General features: G+C 40.3%; 1 protein-coding gene across 6 annotated transcripts in view; it reads right to left on the reverse strand.

Annotated features, from left to right (window-relative positions):
- LOC131591835 (protein bicaudal D homolog 1) overlaps window positions 1-27,663 on the reverse strand; it is a 166,286-nt gene that overhangs the window by 37,997 nt on the left and 100,626 nt on the right. For all 6 annotated transcript variants that reach the window (XM_058862928.1, XM_058862919.1, XM_058862927.1 and 3 more), the window contains exons 3-5: window positions 10,751-10,903; window positions 7,176-7,613; window positions 717-1,811 (exon numbers count right to left, since the gene is read on the reverse strand). In XM_058862928.1, coding sequence (XP_058718911.1) covers window positions 717-1,811; window positions 7,176-7,613; window positions 10,751-10,903 — 1,686 coding nt within the window. The remainder of the gene's footprint in view (window positions 1-716; window positions 1,812-7,175; window positions 7,614-10,750; window positions 10,904-27,663) is intronic.

A 27,663-nucleotide genomic window follows, 5' to 3' on the forward strand; every position in this document is an offset into this window, starting at 1 on the left:
AACCTAGAACAAAATCACTGCCACTGCAGCCTTTTGTATTCAGATTTAATTCTGAGCAAAAGGAGATTCATCAAAGTAAATAAAACTATTTGCATGTTTAAATTTAGATTTTTTTTACAGTGTTTTCAGACCTGGAATCTAATGGATGCCAAAGGCTTGGTAGATATACTACGCAAATAAATGGACAGTACTCTTGAAGAACATAGCATTAAGATAGATTTCTTTGGGCATTTGATATCAAGTACTATAATTTTTGGATTCTTTTCATTGGTGAAGCATCAAAAATAAAGTGGTTGGATGAATTTCTCTTAAGATTTGAAAAAATTCAAAATAATACCTTGAAGGTTTTCATTCTCCTATATAGAAGAGCGCACCACCGAGAGCTTCCCAGGTACATTCTATTTTGTTTTCCAACCCTGGTAATCTTAAACAGTTTGTGATAACACCAGCAACATGCCTGGGAAGTAGCTGGTCCCTGCCTACACCTCTGCTGAGTGAATGGTGGGTGCTGAGAAAAGCAGAACTGAAGTGCTTAAAGAGGAGGCTGGGAGGGAAGGGAACGAGGGTGTGTCCTCACTGTGACTGAGTGAGAGGCTAAAAGGTAAGAAGTATAAAGAGGTAAGAGATAAAACCTCTCCTCCAAAATACCCCTGGGAAAGCTTATAAGTGACCTGTATAAATAACAGACTTTGCTGAGTGCTTTATGAGCACCTTACCTGCTTGTTGGCTTTCAGCACTGCTCTCAGGGTCGCGATCTGCTCTCGCTTTGTACTCAGGAGTGACTTCAGCTTCAGGATCTCTTCCATTAAGGCCTCCTTGTCTTTGTCGATCATGGGTGCCAGCTCACGGGCCGCGGCCCGCTGGCGCGACAGCTGCAGCGACCGATCCACAGCCTTCTGCAAGTGCTTGATTTGGTCCCTTATTATGGCATTGAGGTTGTAGATGTTCATAGGCTCTTTGCGGATGTCACTGGTGTCAGAGACAGGGGAGGAAGGAGGGGCTGTGATGACAGGAGAAATGGAAGGTGTTTTGGTTGGGCTTTGTTCCTTGCCGGGCTCTGTGGCCTCTTTTGTCACCTGCTCGGTCGGGGTCCTGGCTTCTACGGGCGATGCCACCCCCCGCCTGGCAAGCCGAGGTGAAAGGAGACCTCGAGGGTCATCCGGCCCCTTCAGGCTCCCGCTGCGGGTGACTCTGCTCTGCCTGTAATAGTCCAACATGACCCTGTTTGGCGTCTCGTTGTTGCACAGGCAGACGTGGTGGTAGAGCTGAGCCAGCTCCTCACTAAATGTCACCAGCTCGTCCTGGGCAGTGTTAAGGGTATTGTGGTTTTCGTTTGCTATGCTTGTCATCCTTTGTAACTCCTTTTCCATGTGGACCATTTTTTCCTGGCTTTCCTTGGTCGACTTCTCCAGGCTTGTCACCTGCTCATCGTATGTCTGGATTCTGCTCTCATACTTGGCCTTCTCTTCGGTGTAGTTTTCCACATACTTATTATATTTCTCCTTTAAGGCTTTGATTTCTGCTTTAAGGTCTATCACCTCAGTAACAGCCACTTTGTATTTACATTCCAGGATCTCCAAGCCATTGATGTCCACTTCGTAGTCGTGTGCTTCCTCGCCGGAATCTCGGCCCTTCTCACAGTCAAGCTCAACCTTCAGCTCCTTGTTGCTCTGCAGCCCCCTCATAGCATTGACATGCTCCGTGAGCCTGTGCACGCGCTCGTGCTGCTCCGTCAGGGCGCCCTTGGTGTGCTCCAGCTGCGTCTGAGACTCCTGGAGGTTGGCCAGGAGAATGGCCTTCTCCCGCTCCACCTGCAACAGAGTCACAGTGAGAAACCCAGGATCTCATCCTACCCATGCTGAGCACCAAGCTCTGCAGTCACAGTCATCTCTTCCACCCCACCACTGCCTGCAGCTTGAGGGCTTCTGAGAGATTTTAGCCATATACACCTAAACCATAAAATTAATTTATAGAGCACTTTGTAACTCTCAGAGGTTTAGGAAGTTCCAGCCTCCTCTACAACTTCCAATATCACTAGGTCACAATTTTGCACATTGCCCACTGAAGAATTACCAAGTGCCCAAGCACTGTCTCATCAGCTGGAGTGATGACACAGGATTTATTAGGACATATGTTCCCTGAACACAGAAAGTGCATCACTGTCAAGCCTTTTCTCAATGGAGTTTGAATTTACATTTCCCATTAACAGTTTTACCAATCTTTCACAATATTCATTTACATCTTTGAACTGTTACACGCTTTCATTAAGGCAAATACAATAAAAAAACTAGCTGTGTACATTTCCACAGATTGAATAACCTACTGTGTGGAAATGTAGCACAGATCAGGACACTGAAGAGATGCTACTCCCAGGACTGCCCACCCCCAGCACTTATCTGTAAGCAAAATCTATCTGTTTAAATTCAAGCCAGGAAAACCAGGATTTGTTGTGTAACTAACAACCCACTGGTTGTGACCTAGTAAGTTTCTTTCCAAATATCCACATAGAAAAGTGGACGTTGGAGAGCAGGAGACATCATGAAGGACACCTCTTGAAGTTTTAATGCACAGCAATTTTAAAGTGAAAAAGACAAACTTACAAGTTTGATCTGCTCAGGTATTTGCTACTCATCATAATACCCCTGAAAGACTTCCAAGATTTAAGTCAAATGCTCCAACTTTTTCCTGTGTCTTTGTCCTATTCTGAGGTATGAATTGGGAAGAAGAGAAAATGCTTACAGAGATAAGATCGTTTTTCCTTTCATGGCTTTTACAATAAGACGCTGAGTCTATCAGGTTTACTGCTCTTCTCTCCCTCTGTTGTAGTATCTCAGCACATGCAGTGAAAATGGCACTTCCCTTGATGAGTGGTGCCATTATGAATTCTGAGAATTTAAAGTTTTCAGTTACGAAGAAACCTTAAAAAAAAACCCTTTCCTTTGCCATCAGTAGTATGTGGAAGAGAATCAAATTAGCACCCATGGATCTTAGCAAAGGAAAATAAAAGCCTTTGAGAAGCTGAGAAGGTATTAATACCATCTCACAAAATGTTCCAAGCAGTGCTTCAAACTCTTGTTTCCTCTTAACCAGGCTTTTGAGACACAGCTGCTGCTCAGAAGTACTAAGACACTGGAGCACACAGTGATCCCTTGGTTTCACAGATAGGCTCTCAAAACGTGACCTCCACTAGGATCTGCAATCAATTGTGGCCAGAAACTGTACAAATAAAAATAGAAGCCACGATAAAAACATCTAAAAAAATCAGCCTACTTTTCTTGTATACAAGGAACTGATGCCTTAAGAATTAGAAAAACAAGGCCAAACCTCATCATTATTTTATGATCCAGGAAGAGTCTATCTCTTTAGATATGAAGTGTTCCACTTTTGGCACTACATCATCAGCGCAGAAGAGGACAGCCAAGATCCATATGTATTTTGGTATCTTTCTCTATTTTTCATTCCCCCATTGCTACCCCAGTATGTCTGTCATCCTACTTGTTGCTCAGCCCCCACGTCAGCCCATTCTTGCTGAGAAAATCCGAAATAGGGTAAACATCCCTTTTGTCACGTGCATCTTCTTAAAAGTGACCACTTTCTACAGATCTCCTGGTCAGGCCTGTCGTGGGGATGCTCAGAGATCAAACCAGCAGGAATCTCTTCACCAGCATTCCTCTTTTTTTTATCAAGCTGGCTGGCTCATGTCTGCTCTCCCTAGAAACCTTCAGCTGACCTCCAGTTGTTACCACCTGGTATAGCAGGCTTCAGCGTTAGTTACACTGCCCTCATCAGATGACGGTATTTATTCCTTCAGGTCGGTATGGTGAGCTATGCATATGTGCAAAAAAAGCTGGTTTTTGGCTAATTAAAGGACCATCTCACCTTACAGTAAGAAAATGTACTGATTATAAAGAACCACACATTACACACCAAAGGCAGTTAGCTTATTAAAGTGTATGGGCCCACTGTGGGCATGTTCACACCAAAGAAGCCAATTCACTGTAGATTGCAGCCATGTAAAAATAAACAGTGATTTTTAATAACATTTATTTATAATAAAGCCTTTCCTTTGAGAAAACACCTGTGTGTTAAAGCAGTACAGTGCTTCAGTGCCTGCTTAAATTAATCAGACAGAATTGATCCTGCAGGACTACTGATCTGAGCCATTACACCCTATTACAAAGAAAAACTGCAGCAGAGCTAATTTGGATCTTGATGACAATTTCTCATCTGAACATAAATGTGTTCTGGAAACACTCATTTCAACCAGAAAGGATGCTTTCCAGAGAAAACATTTTTAACTTTTAAAACCCATCTATCAACTTGCACAGCAGGCAAAAGGAAACACACAGACCTACTCAATTTTATTCATTCTGGACCAGCATAATGGATTAAGCTAATCCCCTTCAGTTTAAAACCATAAATACATGCTCCTACTGCCAAGCAAAAAACCCCAAAGCTCCAGCTCAGTCCTCAGCATACCTTTTGCATATTAATGACTCTGCTGTTCCCAAGTATGGTAATATTTTCTGTCCTACACAATACTATACTCTCATTTCCACCACTATAAATTTATGGCAATTCCAGGTATTTTTCAGTCCAGTTGGTGCATTTTTTTGAAATTGAAATTGGTAGCTGCAGTAAGGATTTTTATAATCTTAATATGAAAATAAAAGCAATTCAAAAGGAGCTATACCTATTTTGGAATGCATCCTTCCCTTCAGAAATTTCAGCTTGAGGACATTTCCTTCCCGATTTGCATCTATAGTTTGCAATTATGGAAAGCAATTTAACCACAGTCATTTTTGTCCTCACCTTTTTCTTTTTAAGTTTTTTTTAAACAACATCAGAATTTCAGTGAACAATTCCTGGGGGAGACTGGAACAAATTAACAGGACAACTCATCTCAAGAGCCCTGAATCTCTGCTACAGCATATTTGTCACAGAGTACAAGGCAGCTAAAGAAGAGTGTCAGAAACTGAGCTGCAGGGACTTTTTATTTTTCTGCCTTTTTTAAGAGAACTTAGATTAAGTTTTCCAAATATGATAGTGGCCTCAGAAAAAGGGAAAGCATGACAATGGGAAGAAAAGGAATCCCAGACTTGAAGGATGATAAAGAGAATTATTTCCACTGGACAATGAACAGGAAAAAAGAATGTACTTTTGAAACTGTGCTTTTAAAATTTTTAACATTGTATTTATGAATCAAATTATAAGCTGCATCTAATGCATATATTCACATATGTATATTATGCATATATGTTCACTTATTATATATATACTTTTATCTATTTTATATATATATATATATATGTAAAATATATATGTACTTCCAGGTGCAATTTGTACATATGCATATATACACAATAAACACTCTGTGTATACTTTAAAACTGGGAAAGTTTAACAGAATTTGTCATGTAAATAAAATCCTAAATTTCAAGCTTTCACACTTAAATGATGCATGCTTTGTGTCAAAGTTATTGGTGCAAAGCACTAGATGTCATCCATGTTCACCATGTCACAGCTCAGCTTAAAACTTCCCACGGTGAATTTGGCAATGAGATAAATATAACAATTAACTCTTCAGCAAATAGGACAGACCACATAGGGATTTGTTGTTCTCTAGCAAGCACCGAAAACTGGTTTTGCTCTACTTCATTTCAAAACCACCTTTTACATTTCAGGCAGTAAAGGGTTCGTATTTCCTCCTTTTCGAAGAGGTGTTTTTCAGAAGCCTGAAGCTAGAAAATGCTGGGTGTTTCCTTGACAGTGCCAAAACCTTTCAAGCTGCTGTGGTAGACGAGATGCTCAACAGCTTGGGCAGCAGGACCCTTTCTCTGCATGGCACCGCACCCCTCCTGAGATGATGGCAACACTGGGGCTGGCAGCTTCAGCTTTCATCTGGCTCGCATCCCAGGCTCCTATTCTGGCTGGGCATGGATGAACAGGGAACAAGCGCTGGCTGTCCCATCCCGAGGCACCTCCTGCAGCCCGTGCATCCGCCGGGACCGCCAGCGAGACAAGGGCGCTCTGTGACAGCCCACACGCCACATGCTCCCAGTGCACGGCTGCTGAGAGCAGCGCTCCCCTCTTTTTGTTCTCTCCTGACCCTGTGCCAAACCTTCTTTGAGCTGAATTTAACGGCAAAAACTCCTTGACTTGCAAGGGAGCATAATCAAATCTGTACCCGCAGGTATTTTAATGAGTTTTCTTCCAGATAGCTTAGTCATGTTGAAGAATACTGTTATAGATACTTTATTGTTGGCTTTTCGCAAATATTAAAATGAATATTATATGTATAGGGTCAGAAAACTTTGTTATATTAACATTGTTCCTTCTATTTCTTTTATTTATGAAATTTAGAAGCAGTGGTATAATATACATATATGTTGAGCTATGGCATAGTATTAAAACAAAAAGTACTTTTTTTGTATAACCCAAAGACTGAAAAAGATAGTTAGAGACCCCCCTCCATTCTTAGATTATTTTATTCAGATGAGGACAGCAGTGACCAGAGCTCCGGGGGAGGAATTTATTGCATTTCTGTTATCAGGGAACGTGATACTCGGTGGAGCCAAGAAGATTGATTTATTGGGAAGGTGGCGAGTCAAAAACTAAACAAAGAAATATCCAAAACTTAAGAAGAATGTTTGCATCATGTATGAGAATTTATGAATGTGTAGTAAGATTCTGTTTTTAAGGGACAATCCTTTGTTAGTAAGGTGTGCTCTCTTGGCTGAATGCAGAGACACCCGGCCGTATCTGTATACTTTATTTTTATCTCCTAATTGTCTTTCTATTAAACTTTTGAATTCTATAAAAAATATGTGAACCTCGTTTTTCACAATACCTTATTTCATTTGCAATTTCAGGGACATTTACCATTATGAAAGCAGGAAAAAAGGAATCTAAACCTTCTGTAATCCCAGCACCTATGTCCCTTTCTCCTCTGCGCTAAATATCTGCTCAGGTCACACTGACTTTTGTGAGGCATGTACTCTGTTTACTAGGGATATTTCTGGCAATACCTGGATATGAAAAAACACCAAAGCAGAAGTCTGGAAAATGGACATATGTGGTCAAGAACATTACCATGAAGGATCACTGGAAAACTGGCACGAGAGTTCATAGGAACCCTGTGTCTAAACACAGCAGGACATTAAATTCAGCCCTTACCTGCATGAGTTGCTGCTTCAGTTTCTGTATCTCTGATATGTTGAGCTCACTGAAGAGGTCAGAGACAGGGTGCAGAGATTCTCCTTTCCTACTGGTGGCAGTTCTGTAGTCACCGTTGAGTTTCACAAGAGGCCCGTGGATGTGTCCGTTCATTTTGTCGTCATTGTTGGGCTCACCCCCGTCCTCTGAAAACTTCAACCCATCTACTGATATATTAATATGGTTACTATACATACTATCATTGAGGTTGATATACTGGGACAGTTCCTTTCTCAGATTGTTCTTTTGCTCTCTTTCATTTTTTAAAGTTTCCAGAGCTTCCTCCAGCTGATGCTCAGCAATCTCCTTCAGCCGGATGGCATCTTCTAGCTGGCTATTAAGCAACACTGTCTCCTCCTCAAATCGTTTAATCTCATGCTTTAAGCCTTCGTATTCAACCTGAATTAGACAAGACAAAGAACATTCATAATACTAAAACTTGAGTTGTGAAAACCTGCCATTTATCAGCCCTGTTGAGATAGGTGTTAGAGAAACTATGGCTTGGAATACCAGACATTGCCTGCTGCTGCAAAGAACTGACTGAACAAAAAGTGCAAGTGGAGCTCACTCTGTTAAATACTCCAGTGCTCACTTTTTCAGCATGCGAGACTCAGAAATAGAAAACCCCTTCCTGAACAACTTATGATAAGCAATGAAATTTCATGGGAAGAAGGCTGTTTATTAGCAGATATCCTGGTGACAACAGATTTACTATGAATTGCCAAAAGCAACGTTGGTATATCATGGTATTTATACATCTTAGGTCAATACAGCCTGATTTATGATTTGCAAATATTCTAAAGATGACCTCACATATCAGTTCCTACTAGATGTAAAGTCCCTCATGCACAGATAACTATCTTGGTAGTATTTCAAAAACAAGGTAGAAAAACAGTAGAAGAGCCTCAACTCTGTTGTCTATACTTTACAAGGCTCTCCATTATACCAGAGGCATTTAATTTTAAAAATTAAACTGGAATCTATTGTACAGTCAGTCTAAACTCTAAGATACCCCAAAACTGCTAGAGATTTTTAAATTACCAGAAGAATGTATCAAACAGCCCATTCAGCCCCCCACAGCCCCTGGACTGTGTGTAGGGATGTCCCTCTGGAGCACACAGGAACCTGCTGCTCCGAGCACAGTGCCTGCAGTGTGTCCCAGTGACACCCCTTGGCAGCACTGGAGGGGCTCACTGTTCTGTCCTTCTCAGAGGGCAGCTCCATGCCCCACACCAAGGTGTGGTATTTTATCAAGGTATTTATGGGCATTGTGAGCTGAGCTAAACAGCAGCTTCTTGTCTGTTCTTTAGAGACAGCTCCCGTGTTCAGTCCTTTCCATTTCACCTCACGTGAAACAAAACCTGGAAAAACCCAGCCTAGCTCAAAACCAGTTCATCAGGAATACCTAGAGACAGTGCAGGAGATCCCCACTGCACAGTGCTTCCCCTTTGCTGTCCTTCTTCATCTTCCTTTTCACTGTTGGAAAACCCCACGGCAATGAAAAGGAAGAGCTTTGTTTGTCAAGGTGCATGTCCACACTTGACCAGCACTCCTGGTAAAAATGATGACACTTTGATTTTTTTAAATTTAATTCTAATCACATTAGTCATCTGCATCTTAATTTTGAAATAAAAAAAAAAAAACCAACCCATTATCAGGTGAAATAATTTAATAGCTTGGTGAAAGAGGGAAAAAAATACTAGATTTTCATGTTTCCATAAAAAAACCCACTTTTTTGGGGTTGATGCTTCTATAATTCAAACACATTATTATCTGCAATCTTAAGGCATCATATAGAATTTTTTTATATTTAAAATATATGGATTTCTAAACAAACTAAAATAAGGTTCTGGCAAAAATAAAAATGTTCGCCATTCCTACTGAAGTAGAATATTTACCAACCTGTCAAAAGTCTTTGACTTTTGGAAAGGCAGACTTAAAAAACAAAGCACTAATCTTCAAACCCAGAAACTGGAAACATATCAAACAACAAAGAAAGTCCCAAAGTCATATTGGGCATTCTTAAATAGAAAAGGAAAATCCATGAGAGTTTCAAATCTACATTTGGCAATTTAATATCTTTCCTTACTGGAGGAACAGGTCCATCCAGAAAAATTATGAAATGAAATCAAGTAGCTATAAGTTTATAACTTAAGGACATGAAAAAAAGCCAGACCCAACTAAACAACCAACAGTTTTTCAATTTTAAATGCTTATAAAAGCTAGGGGTCTATATCTCTATGGTTACCTTCTCACAGACTCTTACTTTAAAAAGCTACAAAAAAACCCCAACATGTAGATAATGACATTTTAGCACTGAAATTTTTAACATATGGTTTTGTAAATTCAACCATTAAAGTATAAAATGCTCTTAAATTTTAACTTGCAGATTAAAATAATTTTAGGAATCACAAGTGCATAGATCTGTGATACAAAATGACTGATTTTTAAAGCCCTTCAAAATGTGGCAATGTTTTTTCTCTCCACAGACTGCTGGCATTTGGTTTCAGTTAAAATGAAATATTATGACAAATATAAACACTTGCAAACAGATTTCATTTTAGGGGGAAAATAGGACAGTCCATAAAGGGGTCGTTTACTTCCTGATAACGTGAAAATGTCTCCTATGAGGCTGATGAGAAAAAAAATCCTTGCCTCAAAGGAAGAATTTACTGTCAGGGTAAATAACTCTGCCAACAAAGATGATCTGCTATAAATTCTATTTCAGGAGTGTGAAAGACTAGGCATCTTCATAAATAAGGAAATCATGCACCCATTTCCATTACCTGCGTATTCCCTGCAGCACAGCTCTGTTGTTTTAAGTGTTTCAATCGCATTTGTGCTGGAGCAGTGAAAAAGTAGTAAAAGAGAGCTGAAATAACACTGCTTATTCCTGCAGGAATAAGGCAGCTTTGCTCCCAGGTGCCATCAGAAACTGTGACAGGGCTGGCTCTTCCACAGAAGCCCCAAGAGCACCAGGCAATAGGTCAGGACACAACCAGGGGCTGCAGTGCAGAGCTGTGACCCTCTGAGAGCAGGTGAGCAGAGGGTGTTATGAAGTGCAATGTTATGATGGTCTAGACAGCATCTAAAAGGCAGGAAGTGTTATATCATCCAACCTGGATATTTAAATTTTCATCACAGCAACATTACTCTTCTGACAGGAGACCAAATCTCTTTTGCTCACTTTAAGGGACAAGTGGCCACTGGGCACTGAGTTCCTGAGGAACGGGAACATGCATGAAGCAAAAATACGCAATGCTATCTCTTTTAATAATTCCTCTGTGACTCCATAGTTCTGAAATTAAATATTCTATCACAATTTTCCAAAACTGAGGTAAGAGCCTCCCTATATTTCAAAAATGGCCAGTAACACCATTTTAAAATAAGTGATCAGCAAAAATCCAACTGGAAAAAAGACCCAAAAACACCATACAAAGAAACGTCTATCAAAGTGCACTGCAGGATCACATTATGGAAATTGGAGAAAACAGTGACAATTTACAGTACAGAGCCTTGAATCTTTCGATGCTTACTTGATTCTGTTTCAGTGTGGACACCAGTTTCTGTAAAGTGATGTTTTCTTCTTCTAGCTCAGTGTAGTCCTGCAGCAGTCTCGCCTCTCGAAACTTATACTCTCGAATCTCATCTTTCATTCGTATCCTCTGCAGCTCCACCATTTCGTTATTCTGACGAGAGAAAACACAAGTACCTTACAATTCACACACAGCAGCTTTAATGCTGGACACTGCCTTGAGAAAAGGCCAAACAAAAATTAATCCTGAAATAGAAATGATTTAACAGTGCACATCAAAACACCATCACCTATTTGAGGCCAAGCAATAACTTCAAGTGTGTGCTGGCAATTCAGAAATGAGGACATCTGATAGAGAAGCCTGATTTAAACAGTTTCAGGATTAGATGCTTATTGAAATGGAAGCTCTGGAAAGGCTGTAGCATATCTTATTGGTTTCATTGCTCTACAATACAGCAGGGTTTAACTAAAATTACCACCTGTTTTCCACTGAAGGATGCGTTTTACATTCATACAGAAAAGCAGTGAGTACTGACATCTGTTCTCCAAAGGCAGCTGCTAGGGAGCAAGGTGAAGTCACATCAGCAGGCACTAGAGAGTCTCACAGGCAGGCACAGGGTGGAAAGCACTTATCAAGCTGAGCAGGATCACACCCAACACTCTGGGAACACACAAGGTCACCATTTCATTTTTCCCATTAGCACATACAGTGCCCAGACAGCCTTATGAGAGAGAACATGAGGGATCAGTTTCATCAAAAATCGATTCCATCAGATTCCAGCTCTGACTGAGTTCGACATCAAGGGTCAGGTTATTCTAGAAAGACTCTGCTGGCATAACCACAATGTAAAAGGCACTGCAGGAAGACAGAGTTAACACACAGCTGAAAGAAAACCAGAGAACTAAGAGTGACCAATACAGCTGTCTTGGGAGGAACAGCCTCCTGTCCTGCTTTGAAGAGAAGCCTGCATTTGTCTGATTAATAGAAACAGGCATGGTCAGTCACATCTCCTTTCCTGCAGGAGGATCTGAGCATTACCACAGCAGCTGGAGGAGAGACCTTACTGCTGGGGGAGACCCCCCTCACTGCTGGGGTGTCAGAGAGAGCACACCTGGGAAGCAGTAATGAGTTTCTGTAAAAGATTCCAGTGTGGAGGGAGGGCAACCACTGGCCTGATAGATACCTGAAAGTCAAATGTTTAAGCAGAAACTATAGTCAGGGAGATCTAAATCAATCAGTCTGCACCACTCACTCTCTGTTACATGAAGGCTAAAACCACACATTCTGAATTAAGGATAAACAGAACTTCACTTAGCATCTCAGTTAAATAATTACAAACCCCTGGAAAATAACTTTGCAAAGCATGAAAAAAAAATAAACATTTTGATGCAAGATTTTATAAAAGTTTCATTTAAAAATGAAAACTTTTTGTTAGAGAAAACTAAAAACCATTGCTCTCCTCCTAGCAGCCAGTTAAGAAGAAATAAAGAAACTCCCTAATTTCTGAACTGAAAACAACTGAAAAGATTCCCAGCAGAAGAGTCACGGAGCACTAGAGAAAAGTAAATATTTCTGCATCCATCACTGACTAATAAACCTCTGAACAAATTGTAAGAGCAACACCACAGATGATTTCAAAAGCTGAAGGCATTTTATACCCCCAGGCTGCCTTTATACCTTTGTTTCTGCCAGCACAGCTGCATTCCCAGCTGTGGCAGGTGTGGGGGCGTGTGCCAGACTGAGGCAGTATGGGGACAACACCAAACGCACAACTCCACCGTGTCAAGGATAAATGAAGCTGCTCTGCAACTCTCCCAGTGTTTGAGGATGATCAGCCCAGGGAATGAGCTGGCTGACATCCATCCAACACTGCCAGGAGCCCTGGGAGAGGGAGCATCCCAGAAGAGCTCAGCAAGCCATTCCCAGCGGCGCTGCCTGCACTTCACTGCGGTGAGACCAGCAGCAGCAGCAGCAGCAGCCAGGACACATCTGCTCATGATCCAAGCTGCCTCTGCCATCAACACTGCTGAGAGGAAGGAGGGCCTCCCCAAAAGGCCAGGCTGGATGGGGCCTTGAGCACCCTGGTCCAGCAGAAGGTGTCCCTGTTCATGGTGGGGGCAGGGTGGAACTACACAGTCCTCGAGATTCTTTTTAACACAATCCACTTTCTGGTTCTGTGGTTCTGAAAAGGAAGCATGAAAAAGGTGGCCAGAAATGGAGGACATGAACAAGTAATTTTTACAGATCCTGATGTTTTCTGATAGACTATCAGGCAGGGTAGCTTGAAAAAGCCTTGAAAATTAATTCTGTAAGATGTGAGTACCCCTTTGTCTCAAACTGCAACAGAAAACACGAGCTATCACCTTGCTGGAGTGCACCACTATTTCTTTAAAAGAGATACCACATTTCTTCACCATTTATAACTGCTGCTTCCTATGTAATCTTGGAGATAGAAACAGAACCTCTATCGTTCTCCTCTTCTTACACACAGAGAAACTCCTTCTGCAGTGCAGCTTCTTGTCCTTCTTTGTCCTTTCTCATGGCATTTCATCAAGGAAGAAACAGCAGGAAAAAGGAAGACTCGCCAGCTGGAGCATCCCATGTGCCATGTCTGCCCAAACACCTCCTGCCACACTTCCAATGGCCAGGGCCAAGGTCACTACTGGAAGCAATCCCTCTGCTCTGACACAGGGGCAAAACCAACTCAGCATATAACAGAATAGGCCATTACCTTTTCAAAGCAATATAAAATGTGTGTTTTGTCACTGCAAACACCCAGGAGTTATTCTCCATGCTCCAGATCCCTCCTCCTACTTGCAAACATCTGCATTATGCTGGCAAACACCCAGCTGCAAAGCACTCCAGTGCTCTCCATGCTTGTCAGGAAAGGCATTGATTCCATTCCACAGGCCCAAAACCCAGTGTTTCATAGCTTTACTAGCAAGTAGCTACAGGACATGTGGAAGCCAATTCTGATTTCCTTTATATATGACCTCTGTGTATTTTCTGGAAGTGAAAATAGGTCCTGAATCTATTGAAAAAAAAGTAAATCGTGTTGAGTTTAGTGTCTTTTACTGCTGGTATGAAGAATATATTAGTTTTCATCAAATGCTTTGATTAATTATATTAATTTCTCACAATCCTATTATTTTGAACAATTCCAAATACACATTTATTAGGCAAAATATCTGCAGTTATAGAGAAGAGCTCTTGCTGTACTGATACAATGCTGGAAAGAAGCAGATTTTTTTATTTGGTGGACTTGTATGAAAAGAATATGAGAGGATTTAAAAACAAGGCAAAAGGATTTTGCCAGCAGGGCAGTTATCTACATGAGCCACTAGAGGACAATGTAACCCAAATTATTAGCAAAGTAATTCGTAATTAAACTTTGCTACTCCTCAAGCACTGAACTTGCAGAACAAGCAATTGAGCCAGATGCTTTTACTAGGGCGCTGCCTCAGGACTTTTTACATTCCCAGAGAGAATTCCCCTATGAACTATGTACTGGGCCTGTAAAAGCCAAATGAATCCAAGAGGTGGAGCTGATGACACACCAACAAAGTTTTAATGGCTGAAAATTATTTTCAATCCCAGCCACCAGCTGAACATGGTGCAATGGCTTTAATGGATTGGTGCCAAAGAAGAAGGAAAAGGCCTCTCAGTGAAACTATAGAAAACAAGAGAGTCCTTGTCAGCATTGCATCTCATTATACATGAGCACTAATTGTGGAAGATGTCATCCCTGCAGCACCTCTAATGAATGTACACATCATGAAGCAGACCATGGCAAACAAAAAACAGGAAGCTCAGTCCAGACAAAGTCTGCTCAGGTCACCTATTTACTGGTACCTAGATATATTTTCAGAATTGTAATACATGAAAAGTGAAAGACATCTCTAGGTTATGCAGAGACAAGGACCATGCTTGTATACTACCCAGCCATCAATCCTGACAGGTCTCTGAGCATCACTGGAATATTAAATAATAGAAGTTTGTACTTGTTAGCAAATTAAACATTATATAATTAATATGATATTAATTTTTGATTCAGCACAGACTTTTAAAATGCTTTATCTCATGTGCCACATACAGAACACGTATTAAATGTGTGTGGATACGTTGCAATGCATTGTGTAATATCAAATAACTGCAGCTGAGAAGGTACTTTAAAATGAAGGAATGGAAATGGCTAATGTTGAACACTGTGAAAAAGTACACTATTTTCATGTCAGAACAGTCCCAAGTGCTGCCCCAGGAAGCCACTTGCTATGCTCCTGTGGCCTATCAATTCACCTAAAGAAAACAAACTGGGAAAGGAAGGGACCACTAAAGCTGAGTACTCTCATCTCCGAGGTGAGAAGTGAATTCCGATGGATTCTGGTTTCCTAAATAGTGACAAAACATACTGAATTTCTTGGGAAAGTGGCATTCTTTTTTTTTTTTTTTTCCTAGCCTTCTTTTTAAAGTGAATGCATTCCCATTAACTATTTTGGTTCCCCCCCTACGCTGGAGTACATAAAGGACTATTTTTTTTACTTTTGTATTTTGTCTACTGCTTTTTATCCCCCCCCAAAAATTGTGGAACTAGTGTTTGGGCTTTTTCCATCCACTGTGTTCAAACAAATGTTCAATTAGAGATTTCAGGTTTTACTGCAGCAAAATATACTATTTTTCACACTGAAAAACAGCCTTATAAATCATCAATTAATTATACATCCCAAACTACCCAGACTAAATCCCTACTTATCTGTTGGAATATGCAGGCCATAGCATGATGCTGTACATAATTTTTTAATTTTCCTAACTCACAAGAGAACAAGGATATGTTGTATACAACAAAATTGTATACTTCAAATTTAATGGCATTGTTTTCTAGTTGATGCAGGATAAAATCCCATTCGATCTGATGACAGTTTTATTGCACTAGTAGTAAATTGAATACAAGAGAAAGTTTATGCTCAGCCTAATATCCATGATCTTATGTTTGTTGACAAGTCTCACTGTAAATTTGTATGTCATGTTTACTTTATTGTGAAGAGGTAAATAAAAGATGTATTTTTTATGAAGAACAGTAATAGTGATGGAAAATTCAATTTAACAGAGGTTGAGAGAAGAGAGAATTAAAGTGGCAACAGAAGAGCATTTTCTTTTTTTGTCATCAAGTGTTTTAAGTCCCCAGAGTCCTCTACACTAGCCTTAAAGTTTCCCTCCCTCATCTACAGGTATACTCAGCTTGAACTCAAAGAATGGCATTTTCCATGTTTCCAGGTATATTTAAAAATATAAAGGGATTTTGTGGATGACCTAAAGTGACTTGGTCTGACGGTTTTGCAGAATTTGCACCCCAATCCTCCTAATTCATACATGCTGATGCCCAGCTAAGCAGGGTTGGGGCATCTTTTACAGAACTGTTTTTGCTATTTCAATACACAGATATCTCTACATCCCAAAATAAATTATTACAAAGATTATTTTTCATCACTGTCAGAAGTCTGCATCCTCCTTTTTAACCTGAATTTTTCTGGTCTCATTCTTCAAAAAGCTTCATTCGGGTGGCTTTGTTAGACTTCATGATATTGTATCTGCTCTAAGCAGCTGTATTGGCATCCTACTTTAAGAACACAAATACAGCTCCTTTTGTCCAAACCCAGAAATCACTAATATTTGAAATTAGGTACAATTCTGACATCCCTTGGCTTTAGGTATATCACTCACTGTCTAAAACCCAGGAAATAAAAATGCTATTGTGCACAAGGTATTTTTGAAAATATATCTGTAGCATAGCATAAATATCTATCCATCTTTCCCTTCTGTGGATATACTTACAAAGGGAAGGATGAAAAAAGCCATATATTTGTTGGCTAAAGCATACAGATTAGAAGCCAGATCATGATAATGTATGTTTCAAGCTCTTTCCCCAGCAACAGATTTCAAATAAAGCATTTACAATACATCTAATAATTTAATCATCTGAAATGCTCAGTGCATTTAATTGGAATAGCTAAATCTGAAGAAGCAGAATGAATTTGTATCAAGGGCAATTAAATAGCCCATTTATGTACTAATCACAGAGTCTGAAACCCATCATATTTAATGTTGTAAATCCTGCCACATATAAATCCCTACAAAGTAGCTATTTTATTGACTTCATATATAATTATATATAAAAAGATAGAACTAAGGAATGTTCTGACAGTTCAGGAATTAAATTTTCCTGCTGAGTATCACGGTCACATAATATTCTTTATAAGATGGTATGAACCACGAATCTCTAATCATGCATATTACCTGAAAAAATAATGGTTTGATTTGACTGCATTTATAGCAATTAATGCATTAAAATTAGTGCATTAATTATACATAAACCTCTTAGTGTATTAATTATACTTATTTATAATTAATATCAGCACTCTGTAACAAACACTGCTATAATATTTTTAATTTCTTCAAAGGATGAGAAACTTCACCAAACTAAACCTTATTAAAGCAGTGTGGGAGAAAATTCAGACTCCAGGGTTACAGCACTGTTCAGCTAATACACATATGTGCAATGGCTTCATGCATGAACATATGATCATTGCAAATAGCAAAATATCAATTAGCTGGAACAAATTTTGCCACAACGAGGACACTGTGGATGCTATGTGAGCATCCAGACAGGTCCTCCTGCAACTCCCACCTGGTGCACTTGTCTTAGGATAAACCACATTGCCTGTCACTGTGGCAAGGGAGAGAGGGTGCTGGTGCACATGAAGAGCAAAGATCTGATAAGATCATGTTCCATCACATCAAGCACTGCCAAGGTCATTGCTAAACCACATCCATAAGTACAACATTCACAGATATTTTAATTAACTCCAACATTTGCGACTCAACCACTTCCCTAAGCATTGTGTTCCAGTGCTTGATAACCCTTTTGGTGAAGAATTTTTTTCCTAATATCTAATCTAAACTGGTATAACTTGAAGCCATTTCTTCTTACCCTATCAATCTTTAGTCGGGAGATGAGCCTAACCCTGGCTCTTTTCAGGTAGTTCTAGAGAGCAAGAAGGCTCCCCTGAGCCTTGTTTTCTCCAGGTCTGCACTCTCTGAAACAGGGGCTGTTGCCCACTCCACATCACTCAATTACCTCATAGCAGGATGAGTAGTATCATAAAAATACTGAACCCAAATTGCTCTTGACAGATTAGCTAAAAAAAGAAAAAAGGGTGGATTCTAGGGCGTATTTTCTACTGAATGGATTTTATTTTTTTGCCCAGTTATAACCTTTCCTATTACATTGTCACTTTCTATATGCAATTTAAGAAGCCAACAGCAGTGATTCTACATGACAATGCCTCAAGGCAGGCTTTTTGATGGAGAAGCTGCACAGGCCTTTTCAAGCTCATCAAGAGGCCAAGAGCTGGTTTTAAATCCTAACTGATCACTTAGGAGAAGCATCTGCCAGTTATATGTATCTCTTTGAGAGACCATCTGTCAGGTCCAAAATGCCAAATTTCCTCCCAGACCCAAAAGGGGAACTGGCTAACCAACAAAAGAAAAGTTGTGTTAACAGGGTGTGGGGCTGTGATCAGTTTAAGCTCATCAGTCCCACAGCTGCTGTTCCCAGGTCCTGACCCTCCCTCGGGCCAGTGCTACCTTCCACATCACCAGCCAGAAAAAGGGCAGCAAGCCACTCCAGAAAACAAACAGAGATAGTTTTAATGGTGTTTATACTCCCTGATTTTGCTGACAGGTTGGACACACAAGCACTGGTGCTAGCAGGAGGTAGGGAAAATAGGAAAAGATGTCATTTCTAATTTGGGTATGCTTGCTGCTCAACAACAACTGTATGATCTGTTCTGTTCTAAATACATATTGTGATATTGGCTTTTTGCAAGTATTAAGATGAATATATCTTAGAATAGCTTTTGCCATGTCTTTTTCTTTTTTCTCCTGCTAGTAGCTAAGAAGTTTTTAGGTGTAGGTCAAGAAGAATTTTGGATGTTAGGGCTATGTCCTGTCTATACAAAGCAATATAACCCCCAGTGAACAGATGGATGGGGCCCAGGTTGTTCAACTTTACTATCAATGCTCACCACCTGTAGAAGAAAGAACCCCAGCCCAAATAAAAAGATGATAAAGAGAAATCAAACTCTAAGAGCACATGCTTTAAAAAGGTGGACCCAAGGAGTGACCATGCAAAACAGTTCCTGGAAAAATTTGAATATGCATAAATCCATGTAGCAGGGATGGTATATGAAGGGTGTTTCCAAAACACCAGGTGTGCTCTTGGCAGAGAGTCAAGCACCCGGACGTTTTAACCCTTTGCTTTACTATCTTTGTCTCCTATTGTCTTTTGTTTATATTAAACCTTCTAAAATTTATTAGGTGAGTGAACCTCATTTTTCACAGTTCCAAGTTCCAGAGGTGGAAACCCAGCCCCATTAATGTAAATTATAAAATTAATATAGCCTTCAGCAGGACTAAGATTTCATTGTATGCACTGAAATGTTGAGGAGCCAGGAGCGGTAAAGTGAATGCCTGAAGGCAGAAAGGAAGAAAGTAATAAGAGGGGTGAGCTCTACTATTTTAGGCTTCATTATGCTTTATTGGTATGGAAAAATACATCCCTGTTTATTGGCTGCTTGCTTTCACATTTCTTCTTTTGTCCTTCCCTAACTTTTGCTGTCAGGATCTCAGAGCTCCCTGTGGTAACCTGTCTCCAGGCATGCTGGGCAGTGGCTCCACTGCCCCATGTTTAAGGCACAGAGCTAGGCTCATTGTGAGCTTCCCATTCCCCATGGCCACTGCCTCTCCTCCTCAGGAACTGGAGCTATTTTAATTACAGCTGGCCTCTAGCTCAGCCCTGCCTTCCCTCTATTCCTTACAGCAGCAATGAAGCCGTGCTGCTGAGGGACACACGTGCCAGGTCAGGGCTCTCAGCTCAGCCTCCCCAACCTGCACTGCTTTGAAGTACTACTCAAGCTCTGCTTTCTCCAGTTTGCACATCAATCTTTGTTCTTGGAAACACCAGCCAGACATTGCAAAATCCATGTCTGTGAGCAAGTGCCTCTGCTCTCCCCTGCAGTGGGAGGGCTGTGCTGCAGGACTGGGTCAGAGCACAGAAAGATGACAGAGCTGACATGCAGACCCAGGGCTAGCCAGCAGTACCAATAAATCTGGTCCCTGGGACAGTGCAGTTAAATTAGTAGGGGCCTGAGTTCAAATTAATCAGACATGTAACTAATCCTGATCCTCAGCTTACCCAAGATCATAAAAGTAATAAAAAATCGATATCAAAGGGGCCCCTCGGCAGCATCCAGTAGTCAATTTATCTTTCCCAGAATAAGAGCAACATCTCTGTCATTCCTGATATCCATCTAATGTCTTGTTAAAGACTTCCAACAATCCCATCACCTTTCCCAGAAACTTCCTTCCTGGCTTTACTTTTCCTTTTGCCACAGATATATTTTGAATTTCAAATCTGAAGCAGAGTCTTTCACAATGAAAGACAAAAATAGTATTTCTTCTCCTACCCAGAGAAGGCAAAAAATAAATGCATCTGTTCCTCTCTGCAAGAGACTTCCTTTTGCCCACTCTATCCATCTTCAGCCATATCTCTGTCCTCTATAACCAAAAGAGCAGGTAAGAAATGAGGATTCCAGATAGTCCCCACCACAGAGCAAACACTTTAGATGCCCTTGCATGACATGCAGGGAGATGGGCAATGAACTACAATGAAAAGTAGATATTGTGCTGGGAGAAAGGAGACCCCGAATAACACAGTATTCCTTCACTGTTCCACACACTGGAGGAGAAATACACTGCAAGAAAGAAGAAATCTTTAATACTTTTGAGAAAGTGGAGTGAAAAAGTCTAAAGGAGATAAAAAAATCTCTTCACAGGTATAAATCTATTTCAAGGGGTCATCTGCTGGTGCATTCACTATTGTGCTGCAAAGGAGCTGTGAGAGCTCAACATCAAAGGAGCTCTGTAAGCCCATGCTCACAGCAGAGCATCTCTCAACAAAATTATTCCTGCAGATCATCAGCTGCAGAGGTGTTTTAAAAGCTCTATGAATCGACACCCACCACCCTCCCAATGACAACAGGCTCTTTCAAGCTCTCCTTGAAAAATATCAATACAATATAAATGGTTGCTATGAAAAGAGGAACAAGAAGAAAGTTAAACTTCAGTAATTACTCTTCTCCAGATGGGCAGAGACATGGCATCTTTAAACAAACACATCTGAGCCACAAAATTTAAATATAATTATGTGGCCAAATCTGTCATTATTAAGGGAGAGTACTTCCTCAAAGTCAGGAGCAATTGCAGTAATTAAAATCCATGTAACATTACCCATCTGCTACAAAAAGCAGCACAGCATTCTGCAGCTTATTTGACCTTGTGTGCACCCACCCCCTCTAATTCTTCTGTGGCATGAGCAGAACCATCAATTCAGAAACAGCAACTGATTAATATTAAAAAGATGAACATGGCTTGATGACTAATGGCTTTTCTCATCAGAGACTTAGGGTTTTTATTTTAGAGCATATGTTTGAGTGACGTAGGTAGCAAATAAAGTCAAAGGTAAGTACCTCATCTGTCTGAAAACCACAACTTTTAGGACCGAATAGTACACATAATTTTTACTCATTACAGGACATATGGTGGTTTGAAATGAATTTGAATTGAATACAAATGCCCACATAAAAGGTTTTTTAAAGTAAATTGCGCTGAAGGTTACTTGAATTTATTGATATGGTCAGTAAAAATACCTGTACTCAGGAACTGTGGCTGTAACAGTGTAGTACTCTTCACTGTTCAATATAAATTGGTTTGAAACCTGATCATGGCTTTGATAATCTGCCCTTTTTTTTATTCTAATACAGATCATAAATTTCACACATTTACTTTATACATATGCGTATTTATCTATATATTACAGTCAACAGTAATAATTTTCATGCTGACAGTTTTCTATCTTTCCTTTAAAGCTGCACAAACAAGATTCTTGCTGCTCAGCACGCAGGACAGAAATACAGATGTAATACATGCCATAAGAACACAGTGCAAGGACTGATTATTAATGCTGCAGTTCTCACACAGATTACTGAAGTATGTTGCCTATGGCTGCACAGCCTTAGAATTAAATTATTCCTTTGGGAATTGAATAAACACCAAGTATCATTAACTGCCTGCAATGCATCAAAATGGGAAAAAAAAAAAGCAAGCCATAAAATTCTGTATTTGCTCAGGGAGTAAAATATCAAGTAAGTTATGCGATTGTTTAGTTATGGGTATAAAAATTATATTTAAATCTATTTCTTTCCACTCTCTTGTGCTCCCCCCTTAAAACCACTGCTGTTTTTAATTCACCATTTGTTTCTACTGGGCTTTCACCCAGCCCACTATGGGTGTTAGTCTGATAGCAGAAGCCTTCTGCTGAAACAGATCATTGATACAGATAAAAGAACTAACTGGGAACACCCATGAAAAATCCCTGTAAACAGTCCCTCAGAAATCTAAAGTTAAATTCACCTAAAGCACTGATAGTTTTCTATAAACACCTTGTGGCATGAGGAGTGGCAAATATCAAGTGATCTTGATGATCATTATAGCATGTGAGCAAAGGGACTCAGCAGCTCTGGAAGCTCAGCTGCAGCAAGAAAAAGAGTCAGGACCTTGAGAAATGAAGAACTGCTTTCTTTGCAGATTCATGGAAATCTAGAAATCTAGTCCATGTGAAAAGTGGAGAAGAAAACATTGAATGTCAAAGACATGTCCTCATAAGCCTCATCTGTGTCAATATCAGTGTTTCCAAATTCTGAGCTGAGCCTTCTCTCAAGCCTTCAAGACAGCTGGGTGAAATGGGGGTGCCAGACAGGCCCTGCTGGTGGCCCTGGCAGGCTCGGTGGCCTGGGGAGATCAGGGCAGTGTGACAGCTTCCACCCATCCAGACCTCAGCCATACCCCCGAGGTGCATGGATAACAGGGGAGTGCTGGACTGTAAATCTCCAGGTACTGCTAAGAAACTTCCTTGGCAGTGAAGGACTGCAGTCCAAAGTCTTAATTGCTGACGGAGGATACACAACTGACACCATGAATGGCTTAAAGCATCAGCACTTTATTATTCCCCAGTGCAACCTTTTATACCCTTCTCACATGCATAACACCTGTGTGCCCTTTTACTCTTTTGTGGTTGGTCACTACACATCTGCATTCCCTGCTTCTTCCTTCAGTGCTGGTTACCTATCTTACACAGCTGCAGCTTACCAGGGGCGAGATTGCCTGCAGCACGATCTCTATTCTTTTACAATCCATTCTCCCACAAATTGCTCCCTCCTGCTTCCTACCCTCCCATTAGACCACTGATGATTGATAACTTAAGCTCCCTTTGTTTTTTCCTAACTTATTTTTAATATAAAACTACAAAATGTAGAGGATGGCTCCAGATTCGTTACAGTGTTTTCAAATTTTCTGTGAGTTCTTAAAGCACTCAACCATGACCTCAATGTGCCATCATTACTAATGAAATTCAGTATCAGTTACAGCAAATAACTATTTAAATGCAAGTTTTTTAGTTCTGATTCTGTTGTATGCCCCATGGCTTGATACAGCACAACTGAACTCAGTTATACACTGAAAAGAAGTGCAGCAGAATAATCAATCTAATGAAATGACAGCCAGCCTCCGGGAGAAAAAACAACATCACTCTTGAAGCAGGTCAGAATTTAGACAAGCAACAGGAATAAGATGAAATTTATGAACTCCCCTTCATTAACTGATCAATATATTTTATGTCATACCTACACAGTTGTGGACTATTGTCAGGTTTTTCATCACTGAAATACTGCTACCAGTGTGTATAGAGAAAACAATCCAGGCTGCAACAATTCCTTGGGCTCTTAATTATTATACTGAGGGTGAGTTTACCCAGCATATCAATCAGAGAATTGACTTAGCATTTTCCTGATCCTGAGTGCCTCCCTACAAATATATGTATGGATCATGGGATATACAGCACACCTACACCATGCACTCTGTGCAGGGTAATGTAGGACATTGCCAAATACAAGGGCAGAATAGGAAAAATCCCCCAAACTTCTAGTGTAATCACAGCTTTTGGCAGTGCATTAACCCCAGTTTAATAGTCTCTCTCTTTGATCACATCGGAACTTCCATAACATAGGTAATTTTTCTTCAGCCTGTACAGTACCTCTTGTGTAAGACAGAAACAACAAGGAGAAAAATTAACCCTGCAGCCACATCTGTCTGTTCTTTGCCCTCATCCTCAGTGAATGGCGGCTCCTTAAGATCAAGTGGCCACACTGTCCCAATATATGAAAATAAAGTGCTACCTGTTTTAATGTCTCAGAGTAGGGTGGCCATTGCTTTGCAGCAGTTTGGTGTTTGCTGCAGGAGTGCTGAAGCTGCAGCAAGCACAGGGAAGAGAGCTGAGCTGCTCTAGGAAAATAAAATCCCCATCACAAATCAGAGACATTGATTGTGCTCCTTCAGAGATACCAAGTCAAAATCCCTGTGTTTTCATAAAGTAAGGAATTCTTTCTATGTGCAGTTCAAAGCTTCAAGTTTAAGCTAAAAATCCATTTCTGGCCTTGGTCCTCAGAAAGTGGGAACCATCACTTTCCCTGTGGACCTTTCCAGCTGTCATCACTGAAGGGGAAGCTTTTGAAGACAACTTTCACACAGCAACAAAAGGACAAGACATGAACCTTTGAATCCCAAATTATTTCCCCCCACACTCTTGAGTCCCTCAGAGATCAGCTGAGATTCAGAAGCATCTAGACAGAATGCAGATGTGCTCTTGTTAATTGGCCCAGCACACTACGGTGTCACAACCCCTTCCACCACGAACATTTTTGTAAATAAATGCAGCATAAAACCTAAATATTTTCCTCAGGCTATCCCATTAAGGGATTGGAGCTGCTGTAGCACTGTTCTGACTTTCATTTTCTTTTTTCTCATTATCTCAGGGAAGTGTTTGGGTGACCCAGAGAAATTCCAATAAATCTCTCTTTAAATCTAAACATTGTACTGAAAGCTTTTCCTGCCCTAATTTGTTCTAAACTCAGCAATAAAAACGTACCACCCTGCCTAACATCACCACCAATTCCATTTTTGCTCTCACTAACATATCTGGTCCTTTTTCTTCCCACTAAAGATTGTCAAAATGTTTTGTTCTTTTGCCCCTCCAACCTTCACTTCTTATTTACCATTTTTCAACAGAGGCATCAGTGTGCTGAACTTGCATCAAATACTGATTTCTCCCCAATATCTGACATTTGGGTTAAACAGGGGTTAATGAAAAACGTACAAATAATGTTTAATAGTTAAATTCAAACTTGCAAGGAAATAAAACAGATTGCTTACCTTGCAGGCTGATCCTTTGCCAAACCTAATCAATAAAATGCATTCATATCTCAATCTTGACAAATGTTTTAAGCTGTTTATTTATTTGCTAAAACAGAAGACAATATCATGTCCCAGTATCAAAAACCAGAAACAGACCAATAGCAGCAGTCTCGGTCATTGTGTTGTCTGTCTCATGGATAGAGAGACAAACCAGTCTCTAATAATCCTAGCCTCAGGATACCTTCTGGCAATCAAACGCCTTTCTTTTTTTTTTTTCTAAATTAACATTTTCTCCCAAGTTTCCCCTTCATTTTAAGATCATGGGTGAGGATGCATATTTTTAACATATACTAGCTCATGTGTGTTAATCAACTCACATTAAAAGCATACAATGGAAACAATCATAATATCATACATATTATATATGATAGATATTCTGTTATATATATTATAATAGGGTTTTTTTTTGGACAAGACCCTGAATCTTTGCTTGAGATGAAGGGTAATAAATCAAAACTAGTCAGAACTTGACTAATCACTAACAAATCTTACTTTTCCCTTATTATAGAACTCCCTTCACATATTTCACTGAGGTGTAACAGACTGCTGTAAGAGATACCCCATGCCACAAGCTCTGGCATCATCCCGTTTCTTCTACACAGAAATCCTAAATCTGACCCAAATCCGGGACAATCAGGGGAGGAATTCAAACAGGAAACTTTCACACCCTGTCAGTTTGGTGATCTTGGAATAGGATCCCATGTTTCTGCTATAAGTGCAAGGCTGGAAGGGATGGGTAAGAGGGCAGCAGGTCCCAATGCCCACAGCAGCCTGTGGCTCAGCCATTTTCCTGCACCAGCCCTGAGGTCAAGCACCAACTCTCTGCCAGGCTCTGCACAAAGCCTGAGGACTTGTCCCAGCCCTGGCAAATGGCTCAGAGAGAGCCCCACTTGTGGCAGTACCATGTATTTCGTCAGCACAGCACCTGTGCTAAGTGTGAATCGAGCTGATAGGGACAGTCAAGGCTCTGGACAAAGCTCGGCACAGCTCTTTGAAAGCACTGAAATGCACAGTACTTGTTTCGGACAGGAACTCTTCTTTGTGTTCCAAGGTGAAAAGGGCTGTTTTATATAAGGCAGTTTCCAATAGTATGGGCTTTCACAGGGGAACAAAAGCCAATGATGCAACTTTTCCTGCCTAGAATCTCAATTAGAAACTTGGATTTAGCATTGGTACACAGCTTTGGAAGTAAATAGGAAATGGAACAGAAGATTTTATGTAGAAGGGATTCATTAAAGTGAAAAAACCTTTCTTTAAAGAGAAAGAGAGTTGTAATACCCTGTAATTGCATAACAAGCAAAAAAAGGATGGGAGATTCTTTAAATACTCCTTCAGGGAAAGTGCTGAGTGTTGCTAGTGATTTCCATGTTTAAGCACACAAAACACATGTGAAAGAGTTGTTACATGATAGAGTCTGGGTCTTCTTTTGCAATACATAGAGAGGAAACAGATTCATACTAGCTCTGTCAAAAGCTCTTCAATATTAGGAACACTGGAAAAAAGATTACAATTTTTCAGCTTTGGGTAGGGAAAGCAGTACACTTCAGTTAGTGTTAGGGGTACAAGAATCCCTAGAATTTCTGAGCTTTAAGACGCAGCACAAACTTCCTCCCTCATCTTACACAGATCACCAAGTGTCAAAGAAACCAAAGAATGCAAGAGGTCAGCATTCAGCTGAAATGGAGATCTGAGCCTCAATGCCTCAACATCTCATTACAGGAAAGAAATCATCTCATTATAACAAATCCGTACAAATGACACACCTTTAATTAGAGCACATTTAAAACAGTGCAGACTTTCTATTGGCATTCAAAACAATGCATTCATTTATATAGAAAGGTAAGAAATTGGCAAAACATGTCCTGGTTAAACCAAGTATTATTATTGAAACAATTTATTTCCACTGTATTTTATCCCTCATATGAATAAGATAAGTGTGTGCTATAGGAACAGACTGGTAAAATTATCTCACCAAGTAGGCAGGGAGCTGAACAGATGGCAGCACCAGGCATCACTAGACCTTGCTTATAGAGGTGATTTTTATCACTTCCATAAGATTAGAAAATTACTCACTATGAAATACAACATTCTGAGGGTGAGGCAGAAATTCCCATGGAATCCAAGATTATGGACTGTCCACCATAATAATGTTAATGGTTCTGAAAGGAAATTCCATACAGAGATAGCTCATTTCTGCTAATTTGTCTACTGGTAGCTACCTTGGGTTTGGTTTCTTTGTAGACAGGGTGTTCTTTTGCAGAAGATTATCTTGAACTGCACATACACCTTCATCTTACCCAAAAAAGAGACAAGTTTAGAGCATGCTTAGTGTGCCCAGCCACAATATGTGTGACAGCATTTACAGGGAGCAAATCTCTTAGTCACAGAAGACAAACCATGGCTGGTTTGGGCACTTTTTGAATTTATAAAATTGCTTCTCTCTCCAACCAAAGCACTTTTTCCAGTGTGTGTTTCATACAAAGCTTCCTTCT

Source organism: Poecile atricapillus, chromosome W (genome assembly GCF_030490865.1).
Source record: "Poecile atricapillus isolate bPoeAtr1 chromosome W, bPoeAtr1.hap1, whole genome shotgun sequence".
Taxonomy (NCBI): Eukaryota; Metazoa; Chordata; class Aves; order Passeriformes; family Paridae; genus Poecile; species Poecile atricapillus.